Source organism: Tenrec ecaudatus, chromosome X, assembly GCF_050624435.1.
Source record: "Tenrec ecaudatus isolate mTenEca1 chromosome X, mTenEca1.hap1, whole genome shotgun sequence".
NCBI lineage: Eukaryota > Metazoa > Chordata > Mammalia > Afrosoricida > Tenrecidae > Tenrec > Tenrec ecaudatus.
Genome location: NC_134548.1, coordinates 54,316,726 through 54,344,274, shown reverse-complemented (window position 1 = coordinate 54,344,274; position 27,549 = coordinate 54,316,726). Strand labels below are relative to the sequence as shown.

Below are 27,549 nucleotides of genomic sequence, written 5' to 3'. Positions count from 1 at the left end.
AGTGCACTGTGTTAGGAGACATGGTTTCCGTTTGTTCCATTACTTGTGATGTCAATCTTGATCAGTTGTCTGAGGTGGTGTCTGTCAGATCTCTCCATTGTAAAATTATCTTTTCTCTTTTGGATGTAACGTATAATGTAATATTTTCAGACTGCATAAATATCCTTTTTAAAAAGTGTTTTTGGGAGGGTGGGGGGAGAGGTCCAAAAATTTTTAAAAAATGTTTTTATACTTATAGTAGTTTTTATCTCTCTAACCAGGATTTTAGCTTATCTTTAGGCCCTGGTCCCCATTTCTGTTCTCCTTACTGTTTGTTTGTTTGTTTGTTTTTTAACCTTCCTCACATCCTAGAAAGGTTTATGCTAGGAGTTTAAAGTACAAATTACCTACAATGTGGTATTTGTTTTTTACTTACAGGTAATTTGAAATTCATAGTATTCTCTATTTTCTACAATAAGTTATACTGAAGGTATTGGTTATGGGTGAGATTAATATTTATACAGAGCCAACATACAACCTTGAGTCTATCCCACCTGACTTTTGAGATCACAAGAACAGATTTGCTGTATTGAACACTAATCAGAAGACCTGATGAGCTTGGGAGGATGTCAATAATATCATTCATGAAGAAAGCAAATGGTCATTAAAAAGACAAAAAAGAAAATATCAGTGTATATATCAGAAGAGACTCTGATACTTGCTCGCTGTCATTGAGTATCTAAGGCAAATAGAAGAAATGATGAAGTCAAAGAGCTAAACAAGACCTTTAAGCTTATGACAGCATTGATGACTGTATAACCCCAGTCGAGGGGAGTGAACAACAGAATTGCATGTGAATGGATATACTGGAAGGTGCATGATACAGCAAAAAAGTAAAAATAAAAAAATAAGCATTCCTGGGGAGGGGGTAGGGTGGGGATACAGGGGTCTGATATCAAGGAGTTCAAGAAGAAAGAAAATGTTTTGAACCCGATCGTGGTAGCAATTGTACAACACTGCTTGCTGTGATTGAACTATGGAATGTTATGATATCTGTAAGAGCTCCCAATAAAATTATTTTTAAAAAGAAAAAATGCAGAAAATATTAAAAATGGAAACAACTTTAAAATGGATCGAATAAATGAATAAAATGGATCAAAAGGGAGATGAAATGATAAGGCATTACATTTTGACCTAACTACGTCTGCCATAATAGATGTTACATTGTTGTCTGTGATGGCAAGGCTGTTTACGTCCCTGGTTTATGATCAGAGGGGATTCAACGGAGTCTTAACCCATGCAGGGACCCTGAAAATGGATTTGGGGTTTCCACTACCATTCATAGTCTTCAGTAAACAGCATATTCAAAATTTAAGCTCTGATAATGTTCCCTCCTCCAAAATTTGGGTTTTATTTTTACACTGTATCATAGAATTATACATCATCATCACTACTATCCATTTGAGACCATTTTCTAATCCTTCAAAGAAATCTTATATCCCTTAGCATCCACCCATAAGCTTCCCAACCTCAACCTCAACTTGAGCCCGAATTAACTACTAATCTACTTCCTATTTTTGCCTTTTACTGTAATAATAGCCTATTCCGAACAAAAATTTCCTATAAATGGGAATCACATAATATCTTAGAATTTGTAATTGGTCTCTTTCATGTAACATTATTCCCAAGGTTTATTAATAATGTAGCATGTATCAGTACTTCATTTCTTTTCATTGTCAAACAACATTCCATCGTATGGTCATATCAGATTTTATTTATCCATTCAAAAATTGATGCGCCCTGGTGGCATAGTGGGTTCTTTTTTGAACTATTAATTACAAGGTTTGAACCCACCAAACATTTCATAGGTGAAAGATGAGTGTGTCTGCTTCCATAAAGATTTAAAACCTTAGAAATCCAACCCCTGTCCTATAGGGTTAATATGAGTCAGAATTGACTTGGTGGCATGTGGTGTTAAGTTGATGGGTATTTGTTCCCACTGGTTGGCTATTATTAAAGCTACAATGAACATTCATGTACAAAAATATTTCCATTTAAGACAAAGTACAGTACTGCAATGAAACGTTTAAAGATGTAGTGTTAGAAAATCAAAATGGAAGAACACGTTCAGCATATCTTAAGCTGAAAGAACTGAAGGAATATCATTGTGAATGAGGGGAGCAGGTGATGGGGACCCAATGCCCATCTGTAGACAACTGGACATCCCTTGCAGAGGGGTAGTGGAGAGGAGATGAGTCACTCAGGTTCAGTATAGCAATAATGAAACTCACAACCTTCCTCTAGTTCTTAAACGCTTCCTCCCCCCAACTATCATGATCCCAATTCTACCTTGCAAACCTGGTTAGACCAGAGGATGCCCATGGGATCTGGAAACACAGGAAATAGAGGACAGATGAACTCCTCAGGACCAGTCATGAGAGTAGTGATACTGGGAGGGAAAGGGGGTGGGTGTAGAAAGGGGGAACCAATCACGGGGATCTACATAAAACCTTCTCTCTGGGGGATGGGCAACAGAAAAGTGGGTGAAGGTAGATGCTGGGCAGTGTAAGATAAGATAAAATAATAATTTATAAATTATTAAGGGTTAATGTGGGAGGAAGCCAGAGGGAGAGGGGGGAAAAGGAAAATGAGCTGATTCCAGGAACCCAAGCGGAAGGCGAATTTTGAAAATGATGAGGGTAATGAATGTATAAGTGTGCTTTACACAGTTGATGTATATATGGCTTGTGATAAGAGTTGTATGAGCCTCAATAAAATAATTTAAAAAAAGAACTGAAAGAAAAATCCAAGCCTTGAGTTGCAATATTGAAAGATCCTATGGGCAAAATATTAACGTGGGAAGCATCAAAAGAAGATGGGAAGAATACAGAGTCATTGCACCAAAAAGAACTGGTCTATATTCAGTTATTTTAATAAGTAACATATGAGCAAGAACCAATGGTATTGACGGAAGAAGTTCAATTAGCCAAAAAACAAGGCCCTAGAAATTGATGGCATACCAATGGAAATGTTTCAACAAACTGCTGAAGCACTAGAAGCACTCACTCCTCTATGCCAAGAAATCTGGAAGACAACTACTTGGTCAACTGACAGGATGAGATCTATATTTGTACCCATTCCAAAGAAAAGTGACCCAACAGAATGCTCACAGTATTTAACAATGTCAGTGATAGCATATGCAAGTAAAACTTTGATGCAGATCACCCAACAACAGTTACAGCAGTACATGGACAAAGAGCTGCCAGAGGTTCAAGCCTGACTCAGAACAGGATATGGGACAAGTGATATCATTGCTGATGCTAGATGGATCTTGGTTAAAAGCAGAGAATATCAGAAAGACGTGACTTGTGTTTTATTGACTCTGCATAGTCATATGACTGTGTGGACCCCAACAAACTATGGATAGCCCTGAGAAGAATGGGAATTCCAGAACACTTAGCTGTGCTTCCATCGAACTGGTACATGGATCAAGAAGCAGTTATGTGGATAGAAAAGGGAATATTACATGGTTTAAAATCAAGAAAGCAATGCATCAGAGTTGTATCTTCTCACCATCCTTATTCAATATGTTTGCTGAGCAAATAATCATAAAAGTTGGACCCTATAAAGAAGGAAGGCTTAATAACAACCTTCAGTGTGCAGATGATACAACCTTGCTTGCTGAAAGTATGGAGAGCTTGAAGCACTAGCTCCTGAAGATCAAAGATTGCAGCCTTCAATATGAATTATAATGTAAGGTAAATAAAATAAAAATCCTCACAACTGGACTAATAAGATTATGATAAACAGAGCAAAGATTGAAGTTGTCAAAGATTTCATCCTATTCAATTCCACATTCTTTTTAATGATCTTTTGCTTTCTTCATATATGGTATTTTTATGTCATCCCACAACTCGAATGATTGTACCATGATTTATCCACTTTACTGTTTGATGGGCATTTAATTTTTCCCTTGATTTAGCTCATAGGTTTCCAAACTTATTTGACCAAGTAGAAACTTATTTGACCAAGGAGGGGAAAAATGAGGATCTGATACCAAGGGCTCAGGTAGAAAGCAAATGTTTTGAGAATGATGAGGGCAACAATGTACAAATGTGCTTGCCACAATGGATGTATGTATGGATTGTGATAAGAGTTGTACGAGTGAGCCCCCAATAAAATGATTGAAAAAAATATTTTTAAAAAATGAGGATCTGATACCAAGGGCTCAATTAAAAAGCAAATGTTTTGAGTATGATGATGGCAACAAATGTACAAATGTGCTTGACACGATGTATGTATGGAGTTGTACAAGCCCCGAATAAAATGATTTTTAAAAATTACTCATTGTCCCCGGAAGTTAAAAACTTTTGTAAGCCATTGATATTTTCAATCACCTCAATTGTATGTGAAATTTGGACATTGAATAAGGAAAACTGAAGAAAAATATTGAAAGTACCATGAACTTCTAAAAGAGCAAACAGATCTGTCTTGAAGGAAGTACAGTCAGAATGTTCCTTAAACGTAAGGATGGCATGACTTCATCGCATGTATTTTAGACATGTTATCAGAAAAGAGTAGCCCTTGGAAAAGGACATCATACTTGGCAAAGTAGAGGGGCAGCGAAAAAGAGGGAAACCCTTGACCAGGTGGACTGACAAAGTGGCTGTAAAGTTGGGCTAAAGCATAACAGACAACAGACAGTAACTGTGAGGATGGCACAGGACTGCGCATTGTTTGCTTCTCTTGTACATAGTTGGTCCATTTCTATATGAATTGGACCATTTCAAGGGCACCTAACAACAACATAGCCCATATTCCAGGATAGTGTAACTCAACTCTCTGCTGTCACATCAACACTGTCATGTCAACACTCAGTGATTCTATAGGATGGGGTAGAGCTGCCCCTATGACTATCCCAGACTGTAACTCTTTATGGGAGTAGAAAGACCCATCTTTTTCCCAAGGAGTGGCTAGTAGTTTTGAACTGCTGACTTTGCAGTTGGCAGCTCCACACATAACCACTATGCCTCCAGGGCTCCTGGAATCTGCTTTTACAGCACCCCTGCTGGATTGTTCCAGTAACCCCCAAGGCATGAAATAACTAACGCTGCTGTGAACCCCTTTGTATGTGTTTTCTAGTGCATATGTGCACAATTTTCTCTTCCGGTATATATCTGGCACTCTGGTTGGCATAGTGGTCAGCAGTTTGAAACTACTAGCTACTCTGAGGGAGAAATATGGAGCTTTCTACTCCAATAAAGACAGTAGTGGGGTTCAAATAATTTAACAACTGGTTCACTACCCTAATGCCTGTTTTAAGTATATAAAAAATATATGTCAAAATGTATTTTATTTCATACAGTTAAGACTTAAATAAGAACAATAAAGGAGGTACACAAAAACTAGATTATGTTATATGAGTGTTAAAATATTAATGAAAGTATTAAACAATACCTGACAAAAACAATGAAACTATTAAAGATATTGCTTCTTGATTGGCACCTGTCACTTGCAATGTTCTTTGCTTTTATCATCCCCTGTGTGATTTATTTTTAACCATCTTTCACTGTAGGAGTAGGACCCCATTTAGAGATAGGCAAGCTAGACAAAAGTCATGTTTGGTATAGTAGAAACAGATGACTTCTTTTTTCTGAACATATTATATTCATCTTTGAAGAATCCCTTTCTGCTTCAGCTGAACTTAATTGTTCTGACAATATTTTTAGCTCTTTGAACACTTAAAGGAATTGCATAATTTACTCATAATGTCTAGTGCAAAGAATTAATTTTACTAAATAATGTCAATTTAGTAAGATACCAGTTTACACTTCTCTGAATAGTGTGTGAATTCCTATTTCTCCAGAATCTTACACTATTTAAGTTTGCTTTTCTTATGCGTATATAGTGGTGTCTATATACCACTTTCTGATGAGTATATAATGGTATCTCAAAGTTGCTTAACTTTCCATTTATAGCATTGCTAATGGGGTTGAGGGAGCCCTCTTGTAGCTAACTGCAAGGTCAGCAGTTGAAACCACCAGCTGCTTTTCAGGAGAAAGAGGAGCAAAGATTGCTACTCCTGGAAAGAGTTTGTCTCAGAAATAGACAAGGGTAGTTCTACCCTGTCATATAGGGTTGCTGTGAGTCAGATTTGACTCATTGGCAATGAATTTGCTTTTGTTTTAATGAGGTTGAGTGTGCTTTGTCTTTTTTGAAAAATAGTTAAATGAGATATAATTCACATATCATATCCTTCCATAGTTAGTCATTAAAAAGAATTGTGTAATCACCACAATCAATTCTAGAACATTTTCTTCCTTCTTGTTTTCATTAACAGCTCATTTCCATCCAACCTCCCTTTCTATATTCTCCAGTAAGACATTAATTCAGTTACTGTCACTGTAGACTTATCTATCCTAGATTTCATACCAAAAATAAAGCAAAACACAAAACCAAAAAAGAAAATGCAACATAAACCAGAGGGAAAAACTTCAATCAAGAGAAAAAGCAGGAAATATTAAAAACCTGAAACATTAAAAATGGATCAAAAGGGAAATCAAGTGATCAGATATTACATTTTAACCTAATTATATCTGCTGTAATTGAGTTTACAATACTCTGTCCAAGAGCAAGATTATTCACATCCCTCTACTATGATCAGCGGGGATTCACCAGAGGCTTAATCCTTATAGGGTCCCTGCAAATGGATTTTGGGCTCCTACTGTTATCCATAGCCTTCTGCAAATTGGGTGCTCACAATTTCAGCTCTGATATTGTTTCCTCCTTCTGATTTAGATTTTATTATTTATCATCCTTGGATGATACAGGCTGTTTTACATGTGGACTTAGTTGATGCCTCACTTAGATTACTTCTTGTTTGAAGACAAACCTTTAAGACCCCAGAGGTATTCTTTTTGATAGCCAGGCACCATCTGCTGTCTTCATCACCCTTTACTATAGCAGCCGTATTTTCAGTGGTCTCCTCATGAGGGCAAGCATCAAGCAGCACCATGTCACAAGAACTAATTATTCTTAGATTGAGGCTAGAATTAGTTGAGAGACAAAATACATTCACATGTCTATGGTTTATATATGTTTCTGGTTTGCTTTAGAGGCCTCATGATCATTTTATGACAGAGAACATTATCAGTTATCCCCCTGGGGAATAACAATGTTATTGATAATAGTCAATTTATCCAATGTTATTAGTATAGTTTCTTATGGTCATAAGTCATTTAGTTTTCATAAAGAGGTGAAGTATATATTCACATGCCTTTTTATTTTATTCATTTGCATGTTTATTATTCATTTGTAAGAATTATACTTATTATATAAGATCCATGTTATGTTTTGCATACATACATGCAAAAGATCCTTTTATCCAAAAGATCCAAAACAAGCAACTATATCAATGCAAACGAGGGCAGATTGGAGTGGAGACCCAAAGCCCATCTATAGATGATTGGATATCCCCCCACAGAAGTGGTATAAGGAAGGGATGATTCAACCAAGGTGTAGTATAGCACCAAGGAATCACACATCATTCCTCTAGTTCAGCGTTTCTCAATCGGTGGGTCACCACCCCTTTGAGGGTTACACAACCCTTTCACAGGGGTCACCTAACACCATCAGAAAACACATATTTCCGATGGTCTTAGGAACCGAGACACGGCTCCTCTATCCATCTCCAGGCAGGTCCGCCCACATGCAGATATGCCCACATATGAGTACCCAGTGTGATTACATCATTGACCCAACGCTATCACATACACCCTGTACAAATACAGGGTGTATGTTACAGGGTTCATGCCATAATGTACTTATGTGGACTAGTCACACATGTAGAGAGCAGCTACTGTGCAGCTGCTGTGTTGAACATAGCTACTCTGTTAAAATCAGCTACTGTTGTTGTTTTGTTTTCTTTTGTTGCTTGGTTTTTCTCTGTTTTGTTTTTGGGCATGTTATTATCTCTGCAGGTCTAAATAAGATAGGCTGGATGAACAATCTGGAGGTGAAAGCAATGGGATCAACAGTTTTGGGGGACATGGGAGAGGGGGTTGGGAGAAAGGAAGTGGGGTTAACAAACCCAGGGATAAGGGAACAACAAGTGATCCAAATCGGTGGTGAGAAGGATGTAGGAGGCCTGGTAGGGCATGACCAAGGATAATGTAACCAAGAGGAATTACTGTAACCCAAATGAAGGCTGAGCATGATAGTGGGACAAGAGGAAAGTCAACGGAAATAGAGGAAAGAGCTAGGAGGAAAAGGACATTTATAAAGGTCTAAATATAGGCATGTACATATGTAAATATATTTATATATGAGGATGGGGAAATAGATTTATGTGTGTATATTTATAAGCTTAGTATTAAGGTAGCAGATGGACATTGGGCCTCCACACAAGTACTCCCTCAATGCAAGAATACTTTGTTCTATTAAACTGGCATTCCATGACGATCACTTTCCTGACATGATCGCTGAAGACAAAGTGGGTGCATAAGCAAATATGAAGAAAGCTGATGGTGCCTGGCTATCAAAAGATATAGCATCTGGGGTCTTAAAGGCTTAAAGGTAAACAAGTGGCCATCTAGTTCAGAAGCTAAAAAGCGCAGACAGGGTGCAGTATAGCAACGATGAAACATACAACTTTCCTCTAGTTCCTAAATGCTTCCTCCCCACCCATTATCATGATCCCAATTCTACTTTACAAATTTGGCTAGACCAGAGGATGTACACTGGTACAGATAGAAACTGGAAACACAGGGAATCCAGGGCGGACGATCCCTTCAGGACCAGTGGTACGAGTGGTGATACCGGGAGGGCGGAGGGAGGTTGGTTTGGAAAGGGGGAACCAATTACAAGGATCTACATAAAGCCTCCTCCCTGGGGACAGACAACAGAAAAGTGGGTGAAGGGAGACATTGGACAGTGTAAGAGATAACAAAATAATAATTTATAAATTATCAAGGGTTCATGAGGGATGGGGGAGTGGGGAGGGAGGGGAAAAATGAGTTGATGCCAGGGGCTTAAGTGGAGAGCAAATGTTTTGAGAATGATGAGGGCAATGAATGTACAAATGTGCTTTATACAATTGATATATATATGGATTATGATAAGAGTTCTATGAAACCCTAATAAAATGATTAATAAAAGAAAGAAAGCTAGCTAGCTAGCTGATAGTGCCTGGCTATCAAGTGATATAATGTCTGGGGTCTTAAAGGCTTGAAGGTAAACAAGCAGCCATCTAGCTCAGAAGCAACAAAGCCCAGTCAGGGTGCAGTGTAGCAATGATGAAACATACAACTTTCCTCTAGTTCCTAAATGCTTCCTCCTCACCCACTATCATGATCCCAATTCTGCCTTACAAATCTGGCTAGAACAGAGGATGTACACTGGTACAGATAGGTATTGGAAACACAGGGAATCCAGGGCGGATGATCCCTTCAGGACCAGTGGTGATAGTGGCTATACTGGGAGGGTAAAGGGAGTGTCGGGTGGAAAGGGAGAACCGTTGACAAGGATCTACGTATAACCTCCTCCCTGGCGGGATGTACAACTGAAAAGTAGGTGAAGGGAGATGTTGGACGGTGTAAGATATGACAAAAGAATAATTTATAAATCAAAGGTTCATGAGGGAGGGGGAGGGAGGGGGAAAATGAGCTGATGCCAGGGGCTTACATGGAGAGCAAATATTTTGAGAATAATGAGGGTAATGAATATACAAATGTGTTTTACACAATTGATGTACATATGGATTGTGATAAGAGTTGTATGAGCCCGCAATAAAATGATTTTTTTTTAAAGCAGCTACTGTGTTTAAAGCAGCAGTATTGGAGGTAAAATGACACTTCATGAATTATAATTACTGGGTAAATGTAAAATCATGTACTGTAAATTCACCAACTACTGCAAAAAACAAAATATCTGTACCATGGGAGCTTAATCTGGATGCTGATGAATCTTTTTATATTCAGCTGTGGTTGATGTGAATGCTGACCCCTTGTGATATAGTAAGAGATATGTAAAAATAGTAAATCATAGGAAACTTTACTGAACTATATTGACTGAACTATGCCATGTATCATCTTTTGTATTATCAAAGTTATTGTTACATATTATTTTCATTAGCAAACCATCCCATGACAATGGATCGTGTAAAGAAGAACATTAAGAAAAGAAACTATAGTGAGAATTTTTTTACAGTATGGTTTTACCTCAATAATTACAGCATGAATTGAGAAACTGCAATGTGTTATTTGTTGTGAAGTTCAATCAGCCGAATTTATGAAGCTGAACAAACTGAAATATCATTTTGATAGCAAGCATCCGAGCTTTGCCGGCAAGGATACCAACTATTTTAGAAGCAAAGCTGATGGACTCAAGAAAGCCAGACTTGTCACTGGTGGCAAGTACCACAAACAAAATGTAGCAGCTGTTGAAGCTTCGTATTAGGTGGCACTCAGAATCGCCAGAGCTATGAAACCTCACACCATTGCTGAGGATTTACTGTTGCCAGCGGCCAACGACATCATTCGAGTTATGATCGGAGACGAATTTGTTATGAAATTTCTTTATCTAACGATACTGCTTACAGAAAAATAGATGACATGTCTGCTGATATTCTTGATCAAGTAATCTAGGAAATTAAATTTGCTCCACTTCCAATATTCAGCATCCATCTTGATGAATCTATAGATGCTGCAAACTGTTCACAGGTACTGGTTTACGTGAGGTATATTAATGATGGCGACTTTAAAGATGAGTTTCTTGTTTGTTAACCTCTTGAAATAACAACTACTGCACATGATGTATTTGACACAGTTGGTTCATTTCTGAAAGAGCATAAGCTCTCTTGGGAAAAGGTTTGTGGTGTTTGCACAGATGGTTCTCCAACTATGCTAGGATGTCGATCTGGATTTCAACGTTTGGTACTGAGTGTCACTAAAGGTATCGGAACTCACTGTTTGATTCATAGGCAAATATTAGCAATGAAGACGCTACCACAAGAGTTTCAAGAAGTAATTAAAAGCATCAGAAGTTCTGTCAATTTTGTAAAGAGCAGTTTAAACCATCAACTTTTTCCACAACTGTGCAATGAGTTGGATGCTCTGAATAATGTTCTGCTATTTCACACCGAAGTGAGCTGGTTGTCGAGAGGAAAAGTGTTTTAAAATGTGTGTTTGAGCTTTGTGATGAACTCAAAACATTTTTTAATCAGAAAGCAAGACCGCAGTTCAAAGCAATTTTGAGCAATAAAAGTGAACTGCAGAAAATAGCTTACTTGGTTGACATCTTTGCCATCTTGAATGAATTGAATTTATCACTGCAAGGACCAAATGCAACATGCCTCGATTTGTCTGAAAAGATCCAATCATTCCAAATGAAACAAGCTTTGACAAAAAAAATTGGATGAAAATAAAATTTACATGTTGTCTACCTTATATGCTTTCTTTGAGGAACATGACATTGAACCAGATAAAAGGATTACAATGATAATTTCTGTGAAAGAAAACTTGCACATGCTTGCAGACAAAATTTCATCTTACTTTCCAAATCTACCTGACACCCCATTTGAACTTGCCAGAATCCCATTCTCAAAGTTGAAGATGTACTTGAGACAGCAAAAGAGAAGTTCATTGAACTTATTAACAGTGAAACAGCAAGAACTGACTTCTCAACTATCTCAATATGACTGCCAGCACTTGATCCAGAATATTTTAATGCCAGTTAAAAAATTCTGGATCAAGTGTTGGCAGTCATATTGAGATAGTTAAGGTTTATGTCCCACCTGGCCGATAGACACATGTGGGGTTAATTGAAGGGTGGATTGCTAAAGGGCTCTGTGAGCCTCGTCTTTGTCGTTCTTGGGTCTCTTGCTTTCTGATGGTCGGACCAGGGTGCAGCTGCTTTAGCTAGTTCCCTGCTTTAGCTGGCAGGGCTCACTTCCTGCAAGACATCCCAGAGGAGAAGCCACCTGAACCTATCCTGATGCAGCCCTGGGTGCTGGAGCAGGCGTGTGGAGACCCCTGCCAGCGCTGAGATGCTTACACGCTCACTGATTTGGCTTTCTTCCTGTGGTTGTCGTCATTGCGTGTCTTTCATAAGATTGAAGAGGACTTTGTGGATTGGTTTCAGACATATGAACTAATGTTGGACTTATGGGCTTGGACATTACTGAGTTGGGATGCTTTCTTAAGGTACACTTAGCCTTTATATAAAACTCTCTCTTACACATATGAGTTTCTGTGGATTTGTTTCTCTAATATACCCAGACTAACATACATATCCCATTCTGTCTGAGACTGTGTGCCTTCTTCTTCCATTTCCAACAACATATCTGTGTTAAGCATGGTTTTCCAGTTTGTTGTTTATTAAGTCTAAATACAGAAGTAGATTTGTTGTGGAAGATGATCTTTGTTGTGCTCTTGCAAAGACTGCCCTGAGAATTTATGATCTGATAAGAAAGAAGCTATCTCAACCTTCACACTGATATTGGTTTTTTACGCATACTGTCGCAAAATGTAGTTTACATGGTTCAAGACAAAATTTCATTTGTTTGTAATTAGAAATAAATATTTCACAATATATAATTATGTATTATTTTTGTGATTAATCACTATGCTTTAATTATGTTCAATTTGTAACAATGAAAACACATCCTACATATCAGATATTTACATTACAATTTATAAGAGTAGCAAAATTACAGTGATGAAGTAGCAATGAAAATAATTTTATGATTGGGGGTCACCACAACATGAGGAACTGTATTAAAGGGTCACAGCATTTGGAAGGTTGAGAACCACTGCTCTAGATCCTGAATACTCCCCATCCCCCACTACTATGACCCAGTTCTAACTTACAAATCTGGCTAGACCAGAGAACACACATTGGTACAGATAAGAGCTCTCGACACATAGAATTCAGGACAGATAAACATCTCAGGAACAGTAATGGGAATAGCAAGATTATGAGGGTAGGGGGGATGGCCAGAGACGGGGAAGGGGGAGAAGAGGGGAACCTATTCCAAGGTTGGATATATAGCCCCTCCCTGAAGGGGAGGAGCAACAGAAATGTGGGTGAAGGGAGACAATGGACAGTGTAAGATATGATATGAAATAACAATGGAAACACAAGGGTGGGAAAGTAGGGGAGGGAGGGGAAAAAAGAGCTTATACCAAGGGCTCAAGTAGAAAATGTTTTGGAAATGATGATGGCAACATATGTACAAATATGTTTGCTACAATTGATATATGGAATCTTATAAGAGCTGTAAGAACCGCCAATAAAATGATTTTTTAAAAAGACCTTTTATCATTTATGAATGTTGCAGATAATCTTTCCACCTGTGATTTTCCTTTTCTCTGCAATGATTTTATTCAAGTAATCTTTATAAATATTTTCCTGTTCTGTGTCTTGTTTTAGAATTTGTTCCCTATCCCAAACTTGCCGAAATGCATTTTTCTGTTTTATTTTCTAGATACTTTATTATGTTATTCTTTGTTAGCTTTATAGCTGAAATGATGATACTTAGGGCTTAAATTTAATTTTTCCCATGTAGATCTCTTTATAACCCATACACATTTATTGAAAAGATAATCCTTTCTCTACTGTTCTCTGGTGTCAGTATATCATAAATCATGTGTCCACACATGTTTGGAGTTTCTGTTTTGTTTTACTGGATTATTTGTTCTCATGGAAGTACCATATTCTCTTATTATTGATTTTCATTTTTCCTTGTGGTGAGTACTTTAGTATTAAAAATGTACAATTACAGGGACAAGTGATATTTGAAGATGTGGCTGTGGATTTCACCCAGGAGGAATGGCAATACCTGGACCCTCCACAGAGGATCCTATACAGAGATGTGATGCTGGAGACATACAGCAACCTAGTCTCTGTGGGTAAGAATGGCTTCCTTGATTAATTTTGCATTTGTGATTATTGTGTCTAATGCAGGGCCTTCCTTTTAAGTGTTTAGCATGGGTGAAATATCCTTTTCCACAGTTGTTTCCTGGACATGGTATTTGTGAACTCCAACTCAGGGTGAATAGTTTGACTTTGTCATTTTGTGCTGCACCCGAACTACAATTTCTTCTTTCTCTGAGGATCTGAAGACCAAGGAGGTTTCTTTATCATTTCTCCTTAACAGAGCATCAGGTTACCAAACCAGAGCTCATCCTCCAATTAGAATTAGAAGAGCCGTCCCCAGCAGAAGAACCAATCGCAATTTGGAGCTTTCCAGGTAAGTAGGATTGACCCAGGCGTGGAATACATGAGGTCTCAGCCTGATAATCATAGGTGAGGACCTCTGACAGGTCTCCCTATTTCTTGAGAAAGATTGTGGTGCTTTGTTGCTGGTTGAGTTCAACGATGTGAGCACCTTAAATTTAAGACTAACATCCCCTCCCCTTGTGATACTCTCCTTAAGTTGGTGCTCATTTACAAATTACTGCACATCACTTTTATCCCATAGTAGATGTCTTTTTAATGCCTCCTGCCCATTATTCTCATCATTCTTATTTCTGTCTGACATATCTGAAACCAGTCCCGCAGTAGGCACAGCTTAGACTCGGATGTTTTAATGACAGATTAGATTATCATATACCATTCTTGTTCATCTTAAATATTCATGTAAGATTTTTTCCTCCTAAAACATCTTGTTTATCTCTTCTTTAGATTTTGAAAATAGAGTTTGTATACCATAAGCTTTGTCTTTTTAAAGCATATAACTCAATTCAGTGGTTTTTTAAAAAGCATATTCCGAATTGTGCAATCATCAGCACTATGTAATTTAAAATAATTTGATTACTTCAAGCAGAAACCCCTATTCCTTATACCTCTCTTTCCCATTCCATGGAAACTTTAATCCACTTTCTGTTCCATTTCTGATCATTTCAAATAAGTGCAATTTTCCTCTATAGACTGGCTGATTTAACTTTGTTTAGTGTTTTTAATGTTTCTCCATGTTGTACCATGTATCACTACTTTCTTCCTTCTTATGACAGAATTATATTCGCTTTGTTTGTCCATATCTGTTGATGGACACTTGGGCTGATTCCACCTTTTGGCTATTATTAATAATGCTTCATATACAGGGCTTTATATGAATATATGTTTTCAGTTCTCTAGCAAAAGAATTGTTTAGTTAGTCTTATAGTAGTTCTGTTCAACCTTTTGAGGAACTGCCAAACTGTTTTTCACAGAACCACATAAGAAGTTTATGAGTGTGTTAGTCCAAGTAGACTAGAGAAACAAATCCATAGAAACTCATATGTGTATAAGAGAGAGCTTTATATAATGGGTAATTGTACATTTTTTAATTTAATCATTTTATTGGTGGCTCATAAAACTCTTATCACAATCCATACATCCATCTGCTGTGTCAAGCACATCTGTACATTTGTTGCCATCATCATTATAAAAACACTTGCTTTCTACTTGAGCTCTTGGTATCAGCTCCTCATTTTAGGACTTGGTTTCCGAAGTGTACCATACCAGAACACCACAAAATAAGTAGCTTTAAAGGACGTGACTTTAGCGTGTTTTTTTTCTTTTCAACAGTTTTTTTCATCATTTTATTAGGGGCTCATACAACTCTTATCACAATCCATACATACATCAATTGTGTAAAGCACATTTGTATATTCAATGCCTTCATCATTCTCAAAACATTTGCTCTCAGTGTAAGCCCCTGGCATCAGCTCCTCATTTTTCCCCTCCCTCATGAACCCTTAATAAATTATTATTTTGTCATATCTTGCCCTGTCCAGCATCTCCCTTCACCCACTTTCCTGTTGTCTGTCTCCCAGGGAGGAGGTCACATGTAGATCCTTGTAATTGGTTCCCCCTTGCCAACCCACCCTCCCTCTGCCCTCCCAGTATCGCCACACACATCACTGGTCCTGAAGGGATCATCTACCCTGGATTCCCTGTGTTTCCAGTTGCTATCTGTACCAGTGTCCATCCTCTGGTCTAGCCAGACTTTTAAGGTAGAATTGGGATCATGATAGAGGGGGACTGGGGGTGGAAGCATCTAGGAACTAGAAGAACATTGTATGTTTCACTGTTGCTATATCGCATCCCTGATGGGCTCATCTCCTCCCTGAGACCCTTCTGTAAGGGGATGTCCAGTGGCCTACAAATGAGCTTTGTGTCTCTACTCCGCACTAACCCCCCCTTCATTCACTATGATAAGATTTTTTTGTTCTGATGATGCCTGATACCTGATCCCTTCGACACCTCATGATCACACAGGCTGGTGTGCTTCCTCCATGTGGGCTTTTTTGCTTCTCAGCTAGATGGCCACTTGTTTACCTTCAAGCCTTTAAGACCCCAGATGCTGTATCTTTTGATAGCTGGACACCATCAGCTTTCTTCGCCACATTTGCTTGTGCAACCATTTGTCTTCAGTGATCATATCATGGAGATGAGTGAACACACAATGATATGATTTTTTCTTTGATACCTGATAACTGATCCCTCCGACACCTCATGATCACACAGGCTGGTGTTCTTCTTCCATGTGGGCTTTGTTGCTTCTGAGCTAGATGGCCGCTTGTTTACCTTCAAGCCTTTAAGAACCCAGATGCTATATCTTTTGATAGCTGGGCACCATCAGCTTTCTTCACCACATTTTTTTTAACCCACTTATTTGCCCGCTTGTCTTCAGTGGTTGTGTCGGGAAGGTGAGCATCATAGAATGCCAATTTAATAAAATAAAGTATTCTTACATTGAGGAAGTACTTGAGTGGAGACCCAATGTCCTTCTGCTACCTTAATACTAAACCTATAAATATATGCAATTATATCTATTTCCCCATCCTCATGTATAAATATATTTGTATTTGTACATGCCTTTATCTAGACCTCTATAAATGCTCTTTACCTCCCAACTCTTTCCTCTATTTCCTTTGACTTCCCTCCTATCCCACTATCATGCTCAGTCCCCACCTGGGTTTCAGCAATCCCTCTTGGTTACATTACCCTTGATCATGCCCTACCAGTCTTCCCACACCCTCCTCACCACTGATTTGGATCACTTGTTATTCCCTTGTCCCTGGGTTTGTTAACACCACTACCCTTTCCCCCAACCTCTCCCTCTCCCATTTCCCCCTAGAACTGTCAGTCCCATTGTTTTCTCCTCCAGATTGTTCATCCAGCCTACCTTATTGGGTAATTGCACATTAGAAAAGCATCTCAACCCAGTCCAGTCCAAGCCCATAAGTCTGATATCATCCCATATGTCTGATACCAATCTATAAAGTCCTCTTCAGACTCACTCCGAATGCAGGACAATCACAGGTCAGTGGGTAGAAATCTTTGGATCCAGTGGTGTAAGCATCTCCGCGCTGGCAGGGGTCTCTGTGTGGCTTCTCTGGCTTCAGAGTTCTGCTTGCATCAGGGGAGGTCCATTTGGCTTCTCCAGCTCAGGGCACTAGGGTAATTCCATGTGTCTTGTCAGCTGCAATGTCTCCCAGGGAGTGAATAGAGAGAATGTGTCTGCCCCTCCTCCAAAGAGGAAAATTCAGAGTTTTCTCAGACTCCTCAGGGGAAGGCCATGCCCACAGAGGCCTCATTGGCTGTGACCCAATTGACAAACTAGACACCACCCCTTCACCCTTATCCTCTCAAGTCCCAAATTGATACCAGATTATGTATCTACCACAACGAGGGTTCTAATTTTTCTACATCCTTGTCAATACTTGTTATTTTCCTTTATCTTCCCCCCCCCCCCATTTTTCCATGAGTTCTTTCAAGCCCCATCATATTCTGGATAAAAGTCCCCCGTCAGATGTGTGATTTGGAAATATTTTCTCTTGTTTTATGGGTTATTGTATTACTCTCTTGATGGTGGCCTTTAAAGCAAAGGTTTTGAGATGATTAAATTTATCCTTGTTTTGTTGTTGCTGCTTGAGCTTTGGGGGTATGTCTTAAGAAACTGTTGCCTAATTCAAAGTCATGATTTGCTCCTATGTTTTCTTCTAAGAGTGTTACAGTTTAGTTCACACATCTAGGTCTATGATCTGCTTTTAGTATTTTTTGTATAATATATGAAGTAGAGATCTAAATTTTATTCTTTTGCATGTGGATGTCGATTTTTACCTGGCCCGTTTGTTTAAAAAGCTATTTATTTCATTCTTCATTGAGTTGTGTTGATAACTGTTTTGAAAATTAGTTTTCCATATATGTGAGAGGTTATTTGTTTGCTCTCAATTATATTCCATTAATCTACATGCCTATCTTTAGGCCAGTACCACACTTTCTTGAACACCATATTAAGTTTTGACATTGGAAAGGATGACTCCAGATTTGTTATTTTTCAAAATTGTTTTGGCTATTCAGGATCCCTTGCATTTCCATCTGAATTGTAGAATCAGTTGATCGATTTTTTTCATAGATGTCACCTGGAATTTTGATAGAAATTATATTGAATCTTTAGATCAATTTGGAGAGTATTGTCATTATAACTATATTAAATCTTCTGAACTATGAACATGAGATGTCTTTCAATTTATTAAGATCATTTTGAATTTCTTTCAGCAGTGGGTTATGGTTTTTGGTATACAAGATTTCCACTTCTATTAAGTTTATTTCCAAGAATTTTACTCTTTTGATGCTATTTAAGAATAATTATTTTATTAATTGGATTTCTGTTCATTATTAATGATACACAGATACACAGCTAAATCTAGATGGGGCAGAGAATTGTATTTATTTATTTTAAAAATAATTTTATTGGGGGCTCATACAACTCTTATCACAATCCATACATACATCAATTGTATAAATCACATTTGTACATTTGTTACCCTCATCATTCTCAAAACATTTGCTCTCCACATAAGCCCCTGGCATCAGCTCTTCATTTTTACCCCTCCCTCCCCATTCCCCCATCCCTCATGAACCCTTGATAATTTATAAATTATTATTTTGTCATATATTTTTTAAAATTTACTGGTATATATATTATTTTATTTTAATCATTTTATTGGGGCTTGTACAATTCTTATCACAGTCCATACATACATCCATTGTGTCAAGCACATTTGTACATAAGTTGCTATCATCATTCTCAAACCATTTGCTTTCTATTTGAGCCCTTGATATCAGCTCCTCATTTTCCCCCTCCCTTCCCGTTCCTCCCTCCCTCATGCACCCTTGATAATTGATAAATTATTATTATTTTGTCATATCTTAAACTGTCTGACGTCTCCCTTCACCCACTTTTCTGTTGTCCATTCCCCAGGGAGGAGGTTATATGTAGATCCTTGCCATCGGTTCCCCCTTTCTACCCTACCTTCCCTCCACCCTCCAGGAATTGCCACTCTCACCACTGGCCCTGAAGGGGTCATCCGTCCTGGGTTCCCTGTGTTTCCAGTTCCTATCTGTACCAGTGTACATCCTCTGGTCTAGCCGGATTTGTAAGGTAGAATTGGGATCATGATAGGTGGGGGAGAAGGAAGCATTTAATAACTAGAGGAAAGTTTTATGTTTCATCGTTGCTACCCTGCACCCTGAATGGCTCGTCTCCTCCCCGCAACTCTTCAGTACTTAATAGGGCGACAGCACCACAAGATAAGGCGCTCTTAGCAGTGTTATTATCTTGTAAAGCGATATCCATGCATGAGAGATTATTTACCGAGATGAATGCTTTGTTTCTTTTTGCTGGGAATGCCTTTCCCCTCACCTTATATATGCCAGAGAAATCCCTTCTCTTCCTTAAATATACAGCATCCTAACTTTACAGACATAGTCTATTTGAAATTATAGGCACAAACCTATCGCAGCACTTATTAGAGTGCCTTGTGATTATTTATAAATGTATCAAGACTCTGCCTCTCTCAGAATATTAACATTTTAATAAGCGAGGCCTGCAGGGAAGATGTGCTTGGCTGAGCTGTAGCTGGGAGTGGGAGAGCAGGTCTCAGCCTATGCCAACAGAAGGGAAGTTAATGAGTTGATTGGAGAGTTGGCTCTTGAGTGGGCCAACATCAAGCCCCAAAGTAATCCTAACACCTGTTTTCTGACAAACCGGTCAGGGGCTAATTAAGAAATGCAGCAAAGTAAGACTAGTCATCAAATCCAATGGACAAAGGAGTGATCAAATAGAAAAGCAGGATTCATAGCCAAATCTAGAGCAGTTGTCAGGACTGCAGACCAAGAAGTAAATAACTTAAGCCAACTGATGGTGTGATAGAATAGGGGAAAAAATGGAGGGGGTGGGAAATCTAGAAAAATTATCTATGGAATAAATCTCCTCCCTGGCAAAGATAAAGCAGATAGTGACTTGGCATTTACAGATTGAGAGAAAATTGTTTAAGGGGTAGGTATCCCAGTAGTCTTTTTAAAAAATGTAGGTAAATGGGGGAATCGTGAACGAAAACCAGTGTTTCAGTCCAAGATTTTCAGAGTCAGCAGGGTATGGGTTGATATTTGAGAGATTCAAACCAGGTTTTACTTCCTCTTTTTTGTCTCACAGACAACAAATTATAATATTTTCTGCTACAGAATAGAATCTGCTCTTGCACAGGTCACTTGTCACCTCCTGATTACCATTCAATGTGCATTCTCTATCCTCAAGCTGTTCCACCTTCCTGCAACTCCTGACATTGCGACCTCCTTCATGAAGCCATCTTCCTCCTGATGTCCTCTCTCTCCTCCCTACTGTCTGCTCTTTTTAGTGTTTCCCGTGGGCTCCTCTTCTGTCATGTATTCCATAGATACATACATGCCTAAGAATTTTTCCCCCTTGACCATTCCCTTTTTTTTTAGCTTTAGAGATTTCACTTTAAAAATCATTTTACTGGGACTCATACAACTCTTATCACAATCCATATACATACGTCAATTGTGTAAAACACACTTATACATTTGTTGCCCTCATCATTCTCAAAACACTCGTTTTCCTCTTGGGCTTCTGAAATCAGCTCCTCATTTTTCTTTTTCCCCCCTCCCCCTCCCGCTCCCCCCTTGCTCATGAACCCTTGGTAATTTATAAATTATTATTTTATCATATCTTACACTGACCGACCTCTCCCTTCACCCATTTTTCTGTTATCCCTCCTCCAGGGAGGAGGTTATATGTAGATCTCTGTAATCGGTTCCCCCTTTCTACCCCCCTTCCCTCCTCCCTCCTGGTATCACCACTCTCACCACTGATCCTGAGGGGTTTATCGGTCCTCAATTCCCCGTGTTTCCAGTTTCTATCTGCACCACTGTACATCCTCTGGTCTAACCAGGTTTGTAAGGTAGAATTGGGATCATGATAGTGGGGTGGGGGGGGGAAGCATTTAAGAACTAGAGGAAAGTTGTGTGTTTCATCGATGCTACACTGCACCCTGAGTGACTCATCTCCTTCCCACTACCCCTCTGCAAGGGATGTCCAGTTGTCTACTGGGTCCCCATTCCGCACTCCCCCTCATTCACGGTGATATGATTTTTTGTTTTTTGGTGCTTGATACCTGGACCCTTCGAACCTTGTGATCACACAGGCTGGTGTGCTTCTTCCCTGTGGGCTTTGTTGTTTTTGAGCTAGATGGCCGCTGGCTTCCCTTCAAACCTTTAAGACCCCAGACACTATATCTTTTGATAGCTGGGCACCATCAGCATTCTTCACCACAGTTGCTTATGCACCCATTTGTCTTCTGCAATCGTGTAGAGGAGGTGAGCATCATGGAATGCCAGTTTAATAGAACAAAGTGTTCTTGTATTGAGGGAGTACGTGAGTGGAGGCCCAATGTCATTCTGCTACCCTACTACTATACCTATAAATGTATGTACACAGATCTATTTCCCCCATAATCATAAATAGATTTACATATGTACATGCCTGTATTTAGGCCTCTATTTATGTCCTTTGCCTCCTGCTTCTTTCCTCTATTTCCTTTTGCTTTCCTCTTGTCCCACTACCATGCACAGCCTTCATTGGGTAATTCCTCTTGGTTACATTGCCCTTGATCACTCCCTACCAGCCCTCCCACCCCCTCCTTGCCACTGGTTTTGAATCACTCGTTGATCCCTTGTCCCTGGGTTGGTTAAAACCTCTTCCCTTTCCCCAACTCCCACTCTCCCATGTCCCCCAGGGACCGTTGGACCCTTGTGTTCTTCTCCACATTGTTTATGCAGCCTATCTTATCTAGCTAGACCTGCAGAGATAATAATATGTGCATAGAATGGTGGATGGCCTCCACAGCACTGAACAAAGTGGCACAAAAACAAGGCGACGACGACGGCAGCAACACCAACAAACTAACAAACAAAAAAGCCACTGACATACAAAATCTTAAAGAAGAAGAAAAAGAGAAAGAAAAGACTGTTAGTAGTTCAAGGTCTGTTTGTTGACCTTTAGGAGTGTTTTCTGGATGAGTCTGATGGGGTGCCATGCCCTGACCCCAAAGTCTCTTTTTGATACACCCTTGGGACTTACTTGCTCTGCTCCCTCTGCCATTCTATTGCTTGCCTTTAGTGTTTTGCCTCAGTGTGATGGGGTCAGCTTGGTCACACATCTCACACTGTGTCTCCAGTACATTCCCATGTAGGGTCATGGGTCAGTGCAGGATGTTGCATCTCACAGTGGGACCAGCCATATGGTCTTCTCTGGGCATTTGCTGTTCTGAGCAGGGCTATTGTCCTCTGAGCTTGGTGGGTCCTTGTGTGCTCCACTCCCTTCCTCCCTCTTCATTTGCTTCAGCTTCCTTCTGGGTGTGGTAGATTGGTTCCTTTCCTTCACCCGACAATCTAGTTTCATTTTCTGTGGTACTCCCTTCCATGGTGGGGGTCAGGCTGATTCTGGTTGGGGCCGGGTATATAGTCTAGTCTTATGGATTCCTCCATGCATAACATTGCCCTCCTGGTTTGGCGTGTCACGGTGGTGTCTATATGCACATTCCAATTCTGTGAGGACACAACCAATACTCTCCCCCTGGGTGGATTAGTACCCTGTTCCCCCATGTCATCATTTCAGTTTCTCCCCACCCTGATTCTCCCTCCTCCTTCCCTCTCTCCCCTTCTTTATGTTGGACTCTCATGTACTTCTCTGGGTGTGCTCTGCCCTCCCCCCAACTACCTATGCTTCCCCCCATTTATTACGAGATAAGTGTCTATTATTCCTGCCGTGCTGATTGTACTTAACCTCAGGGGACTCATATTATACCTGTACTTTTGAAATTGGCTTACCTCGCTTAACATGATTCCTTCCAACTCTTCCCATGAAATGATGTGTTTCATGTGATGTCTATGCTTTTCAGTGCTACATAGTACTCTATTGTATGTATGTACCAGAGTTTACTGATCCACTCATTTATTGATGGTAACTTAGGCTGTTTCTAATTCGATGTGATTGTGAATTGTGCTGCAATAAACATTGGAGTGCATATGACTGGTCGTGTTTGATTTGTTACCTCCACTGGATATATGCCCAGTAGAGGGATGACTGGCTCATAAGGTAGTTCAATTTCCATTTTCTTTACGTATCTCCAGATTACTTCCCACAGTGGCTGTACAAATCTACAAGACCCCCAGCAGTGGAGGAGGGTTCCTACTTCACCACAGCCCCTCCAACACTTGTTGCTCTCTAATTTGCTGATTTGGGCTAGCCTCAGGGATATTAGGTGGTATCTCATGGTTGTTTTAATTTGTATTTCTCTCATGGCTAATGACCGGGAACACTTTCTCATATGCTTGTTGGCCATATGTGTCTCCTCTCTAGTGAAAGTTCTTTTCAATTATTTTGCCCACTTCCATAGGGGATTAACCGTTTTCCTCTTTTTGCAGGACACGAGGGTATTGTAGATTTTAGTAATGAGCCCTTTGTCCCATGTGTCATTACTAAAAATCCTCTCCCAGTCTGTGGGTTGTCTTGTCACCCTCTTGGTGAAGTCTTTCGAGGTGCACAGGTGCTTTATTCTTATTAAATCCCATTTGTTGATTTCCAGTTCGCCTGTGTGTGTGTACCCTTTCTTATTGCAGTGAGCCTATGAATTCCTTGGGCTAGTGCTTGTAGGCTTCTCCTGATTCCCTCCTTGATGGTCCTGATGGTTTGGGGTTTAACTTCTAGGTCTGTGATCCTCCTTGAGTTTATACTTTTGCATGTGTTGAGGTAAACATCTTGTTTCATCTTTCTACATGTGGATATCCATTGTTTGCAGCATCACTTGTTAAAAAAGGTATCTGCTTCCCACTTGATGGTTTTGGGACCCTTGTCGAAGATCAGTTGTCTATATTGCTGATGGCTTTATTCCTGGGCTTTCTATTCTTTTTCCACTGTTCTGAGTGTCTGTCATTGTGCCAGTACCATGCTGCTTTGACCACTGTAGTTGTGTCATAGGCATTAATATCAAGTAAGGCGAATCCTCCAACTCTGTCCTTCTTCTTGAGGAGCGCTCTGCTAATTCTGCATTTCTTCCCTCTTCATATGAAATTGGTGATCAGTTTTTCCAATTCTTTGAAGAAGGTGGTTGGGATTTGAATCGGAATAGCATTGAACTTGTAAGATTGTTATTTTGTCGTATCTTAAACTGCCCAATGTCTCCCTTCACCCACTTTTCTGTTGTCTGTCCCCCAGGGAGGAGGTTATATGTAGATCCTTGTAACAGGTTCCCCCTCTCTACCCTATCCTCCCTACACCCTCCCGGTATCACCACTCTTACCACTGGCCTAAAGGGATCATCTCTTCTGGATTCTCTGTGTTTCTAGTTCCTATCTGTACTAGTGTACATCCAATGATCTAGCCAGATTTGTAAGGTAGAATTGGGTTCATGATGGTGGGGAAGAACCATTTAAGAACTAGAGGAAAGTTGTATGTTTCATCGTTGCTACACTGCACCCTGACTAACTTATCTTCTCCCTGCTACTCTTCTATAAGAGGATGTCCAGTTGCCTACAGATGGACTTTGGGTCCCTGCTAGGCACTTCCCCTCATTTGCTATGATATGATTTTTTGTTCTTTGATGCCTGATTCCTCATCCCTTCGACACCTTGTGATCACACAGGCTCATGTGCTTCTTCCATGTGGGTTTTGTTGCTTCGGAGCTATATGGCCACTTGTTTACCTTCAAGGCTTTAAGACCCCAGATGCTATATCTTTTGCTAGCTGGGCATCATCAGCTTTCTTCACTACATTTCCTTATACACCCATTTGTCTACAGTGATCGTATCTGTGAGGTGAGCACACAATGATATAATTTTTAAAACATTTTATTAGGGGTTCATACAACTCATCAAAATCAATACATACATCAATTGTGTAAAGCACATCTGTACATTGATTGCCCTCATCATTTTCAAAACATTTGCTCTCCACTTAAACCCTTGGCATCAGGTCCTCCTTTTTTCCCCTCCCTCCCCACTTCCCCTCCCTTATGAGCCCTTGATCATTTATAAATTATTATTTTGTCATATCTTGCCCTGTCTGACGTCTCCCTTCACCTACTTTTCTGTTGTCCATCCCCCAGGGAGGAGGTTATATGTAGATCCTTGTAATCGCTTCCCTCTTTACAACCCACTCTCCCTCTACCATCCCAGTATCGCCACTCACACCCCTGGTCCTAAAGGGATCATCCGCCCTGGATTCCCTCTGTTTCCAGTTCCTATCTGTACCAGTGTATATCCTCTGGTCTAGCCAGACTTGCAAGGTAGAATTCAGATCATGATAATGGGGCACGGGGGCGTGGGGGAAGAGGAAGCATTTAGGAACTAGAGGAAAGTTGTATTTTTCATCGGTGCTATATCGCACCTTGACTGGCTCATCTCCTTCCCTAGACCCATCTGCAAGGGGATCTCCAGTGGCCAACAAATGGGCTTTGGGTCTCCACTCTGCACGTCCCCCTTCATTCACTATGGTAAGATTTTTTTGTTCTGATGATCCTTTCGACACCTCGTGATCGCACAGGCTGGTGTGCTTCTTCCGTGTGGGCTTTGTTGCTTCTGAGCTAGATGGCCGCTTGTTTACCTTCAAGTCTTTAAGACCCTCCTAGATGCTTTATCTTTTCATAGCCATGCCCCATCAGCTTTCTTCACCACATTTGCTTATGCACTCGCTTTGTCTTCAGCGATCGTGTCGGGAAGGTGAGCATCATGGAATGCTAGTTTAATAGAACAAAGTATTCTTGCATTGAGGGAGTACTTGAGTGGAGGCCTAATGTCCATCTGCTACCTTAATACTAAACCTATAAATATACGCACATAAATCTATTTCCCCATTGTCATATATAAATATATTTACATATGTATATGCCTTTATTTAGACCTCTATAAATGCCCTTTGCCTCCTAGCTCTTTCTTCTATTTCCTTTTACTTTCCTCTTGTCCCACTATTATGCTCAGTCTTCATTTGGGTTACAGTAATTTCTCTCAGTTTCTTTACCCTTGATCATTCCCTACCAGGCCTCCTACACCCTCCTCACTACTGATTTGGATCACTTGTTGTTCCCTTGTCCCTGGGTTTGTTAACACTACTTCCTTTACCCACCACCTCCCCCTCTCCCATGTCCCCCCAGAACTGTCGGTCCCATTGTTTGCTCCTCTAGCTTGTTCATCCAGTCTATCTTAGACATGTGGAGATAATAACATGCACAAAAACAAGACAGAGCAAAACCAAGCAACAAAAGAAAACAAAACAACAACAAGTCAATGACAAACAAAACAAAAACAAATATACAACAACAACCAAAAATGAAAGCTTGTAGTTAGTTCAAGGACTGTTTGTTGGCCTTTAGGAGTGTTTTCTGGTTGAGTATGATGGGGTGCCAAGCCCTGGCCCCAAATTCTATTTGTGGTATTCCCTGCCAACTTTGTTGCTCTTTCCCCCTTGCTGTTCTGTTGCACCCATTAGTGTTTTGCCTTGGTGTGGTGGGATCAGATCAGACGCAATTCCCACACTGTATCTCCAGTGCTATCCCCTGTAGGGCTATGGGTCAGTGAGGGATGTCATATCTCATAGTGGGGCCAGCCATATGGTCTTCTCTGTGGATTGGCTGCTCTGAGCGGGAATATCGTTCTCAAGGCTTGGTGGGCAAGGATGTGATCCACTCTCTCTTTCTACCCCTTAATTTGCTCCCTCGTGCTCTGATCAGACATAGCCCTCTCCCTGAGTTGCAGCTTCAGTGCTGTCCTCTGAAATAAATTCTTCTGGGGGGAGGGACAGGTGTCCACAGAGTTGGGATTGAGGCTGGCCCCTCAGACCTCTCCACTGGTTCTCTACTCCTGGGGCAGAGAATTTTACTTTTAAGATTTTTTACCTTAAGGCTAATTATTATGGAATTTTCTTTTGTTCATGGGAACAGGGACTCAAATTTGTTTTAAGATTTGAGCCATGGAAGGAGGGAGGGGGGGAATGAGGAGCTGATGCCAGGGGATTAAGTGGAGAGCAAATGTTTTGAGAATGATGAGGGTAACCAATGTACAAATGTGTTTTATACAATTGATGTATGTATGGATTGTGATAAGAGTTGTATGAGCCCCCAATAAAATGATTTTTTTAAAAGAAAATGAGAAAAGTCAAATAAACAAAAAAATATTTGAGCCATGCACAGAAGGGTCACTAGGCAGGTACAAGCCAGCCAGGGT

The 27,549-nt window shown here is 39.9% G+C and overlaps 1 protein-coding gene across 2 annotated transcripts in view; it reads left to right on the top strand.

The window, feature by feature from the left end:
- The window catches only part of ZNF182 (zinc finger protein 182), a 42,424-nt gene that overhangs the window by 10,090 nt on the left and 4,785 nt on the right, over nt 1–27,549 (top strand). Inside the window, exons 4-6 of one of the 2 annotated variants that reach the window (XM_075538766.1) lie at nt 13,760–13,886; nt 14,135–14,227; nt 25,744–25,823. In XM_075538766.1, the coding sequence (XP_075394881.1) occupies nt 13,807–13,886; nt 14,135–14,227; nt 25,744–25,823 (253 nt within the window). In that variant the 5' untranslated portion in view covers nt 13,760–13,806. The remainder of the gene's footprint in view (nt 1–13,759; nt 13,887–14,134; nt 14,228–25,743; nt 25,824–27,549) is intronic. The other variant, XM_075538767.1, reaches the window with a different exon arrangement.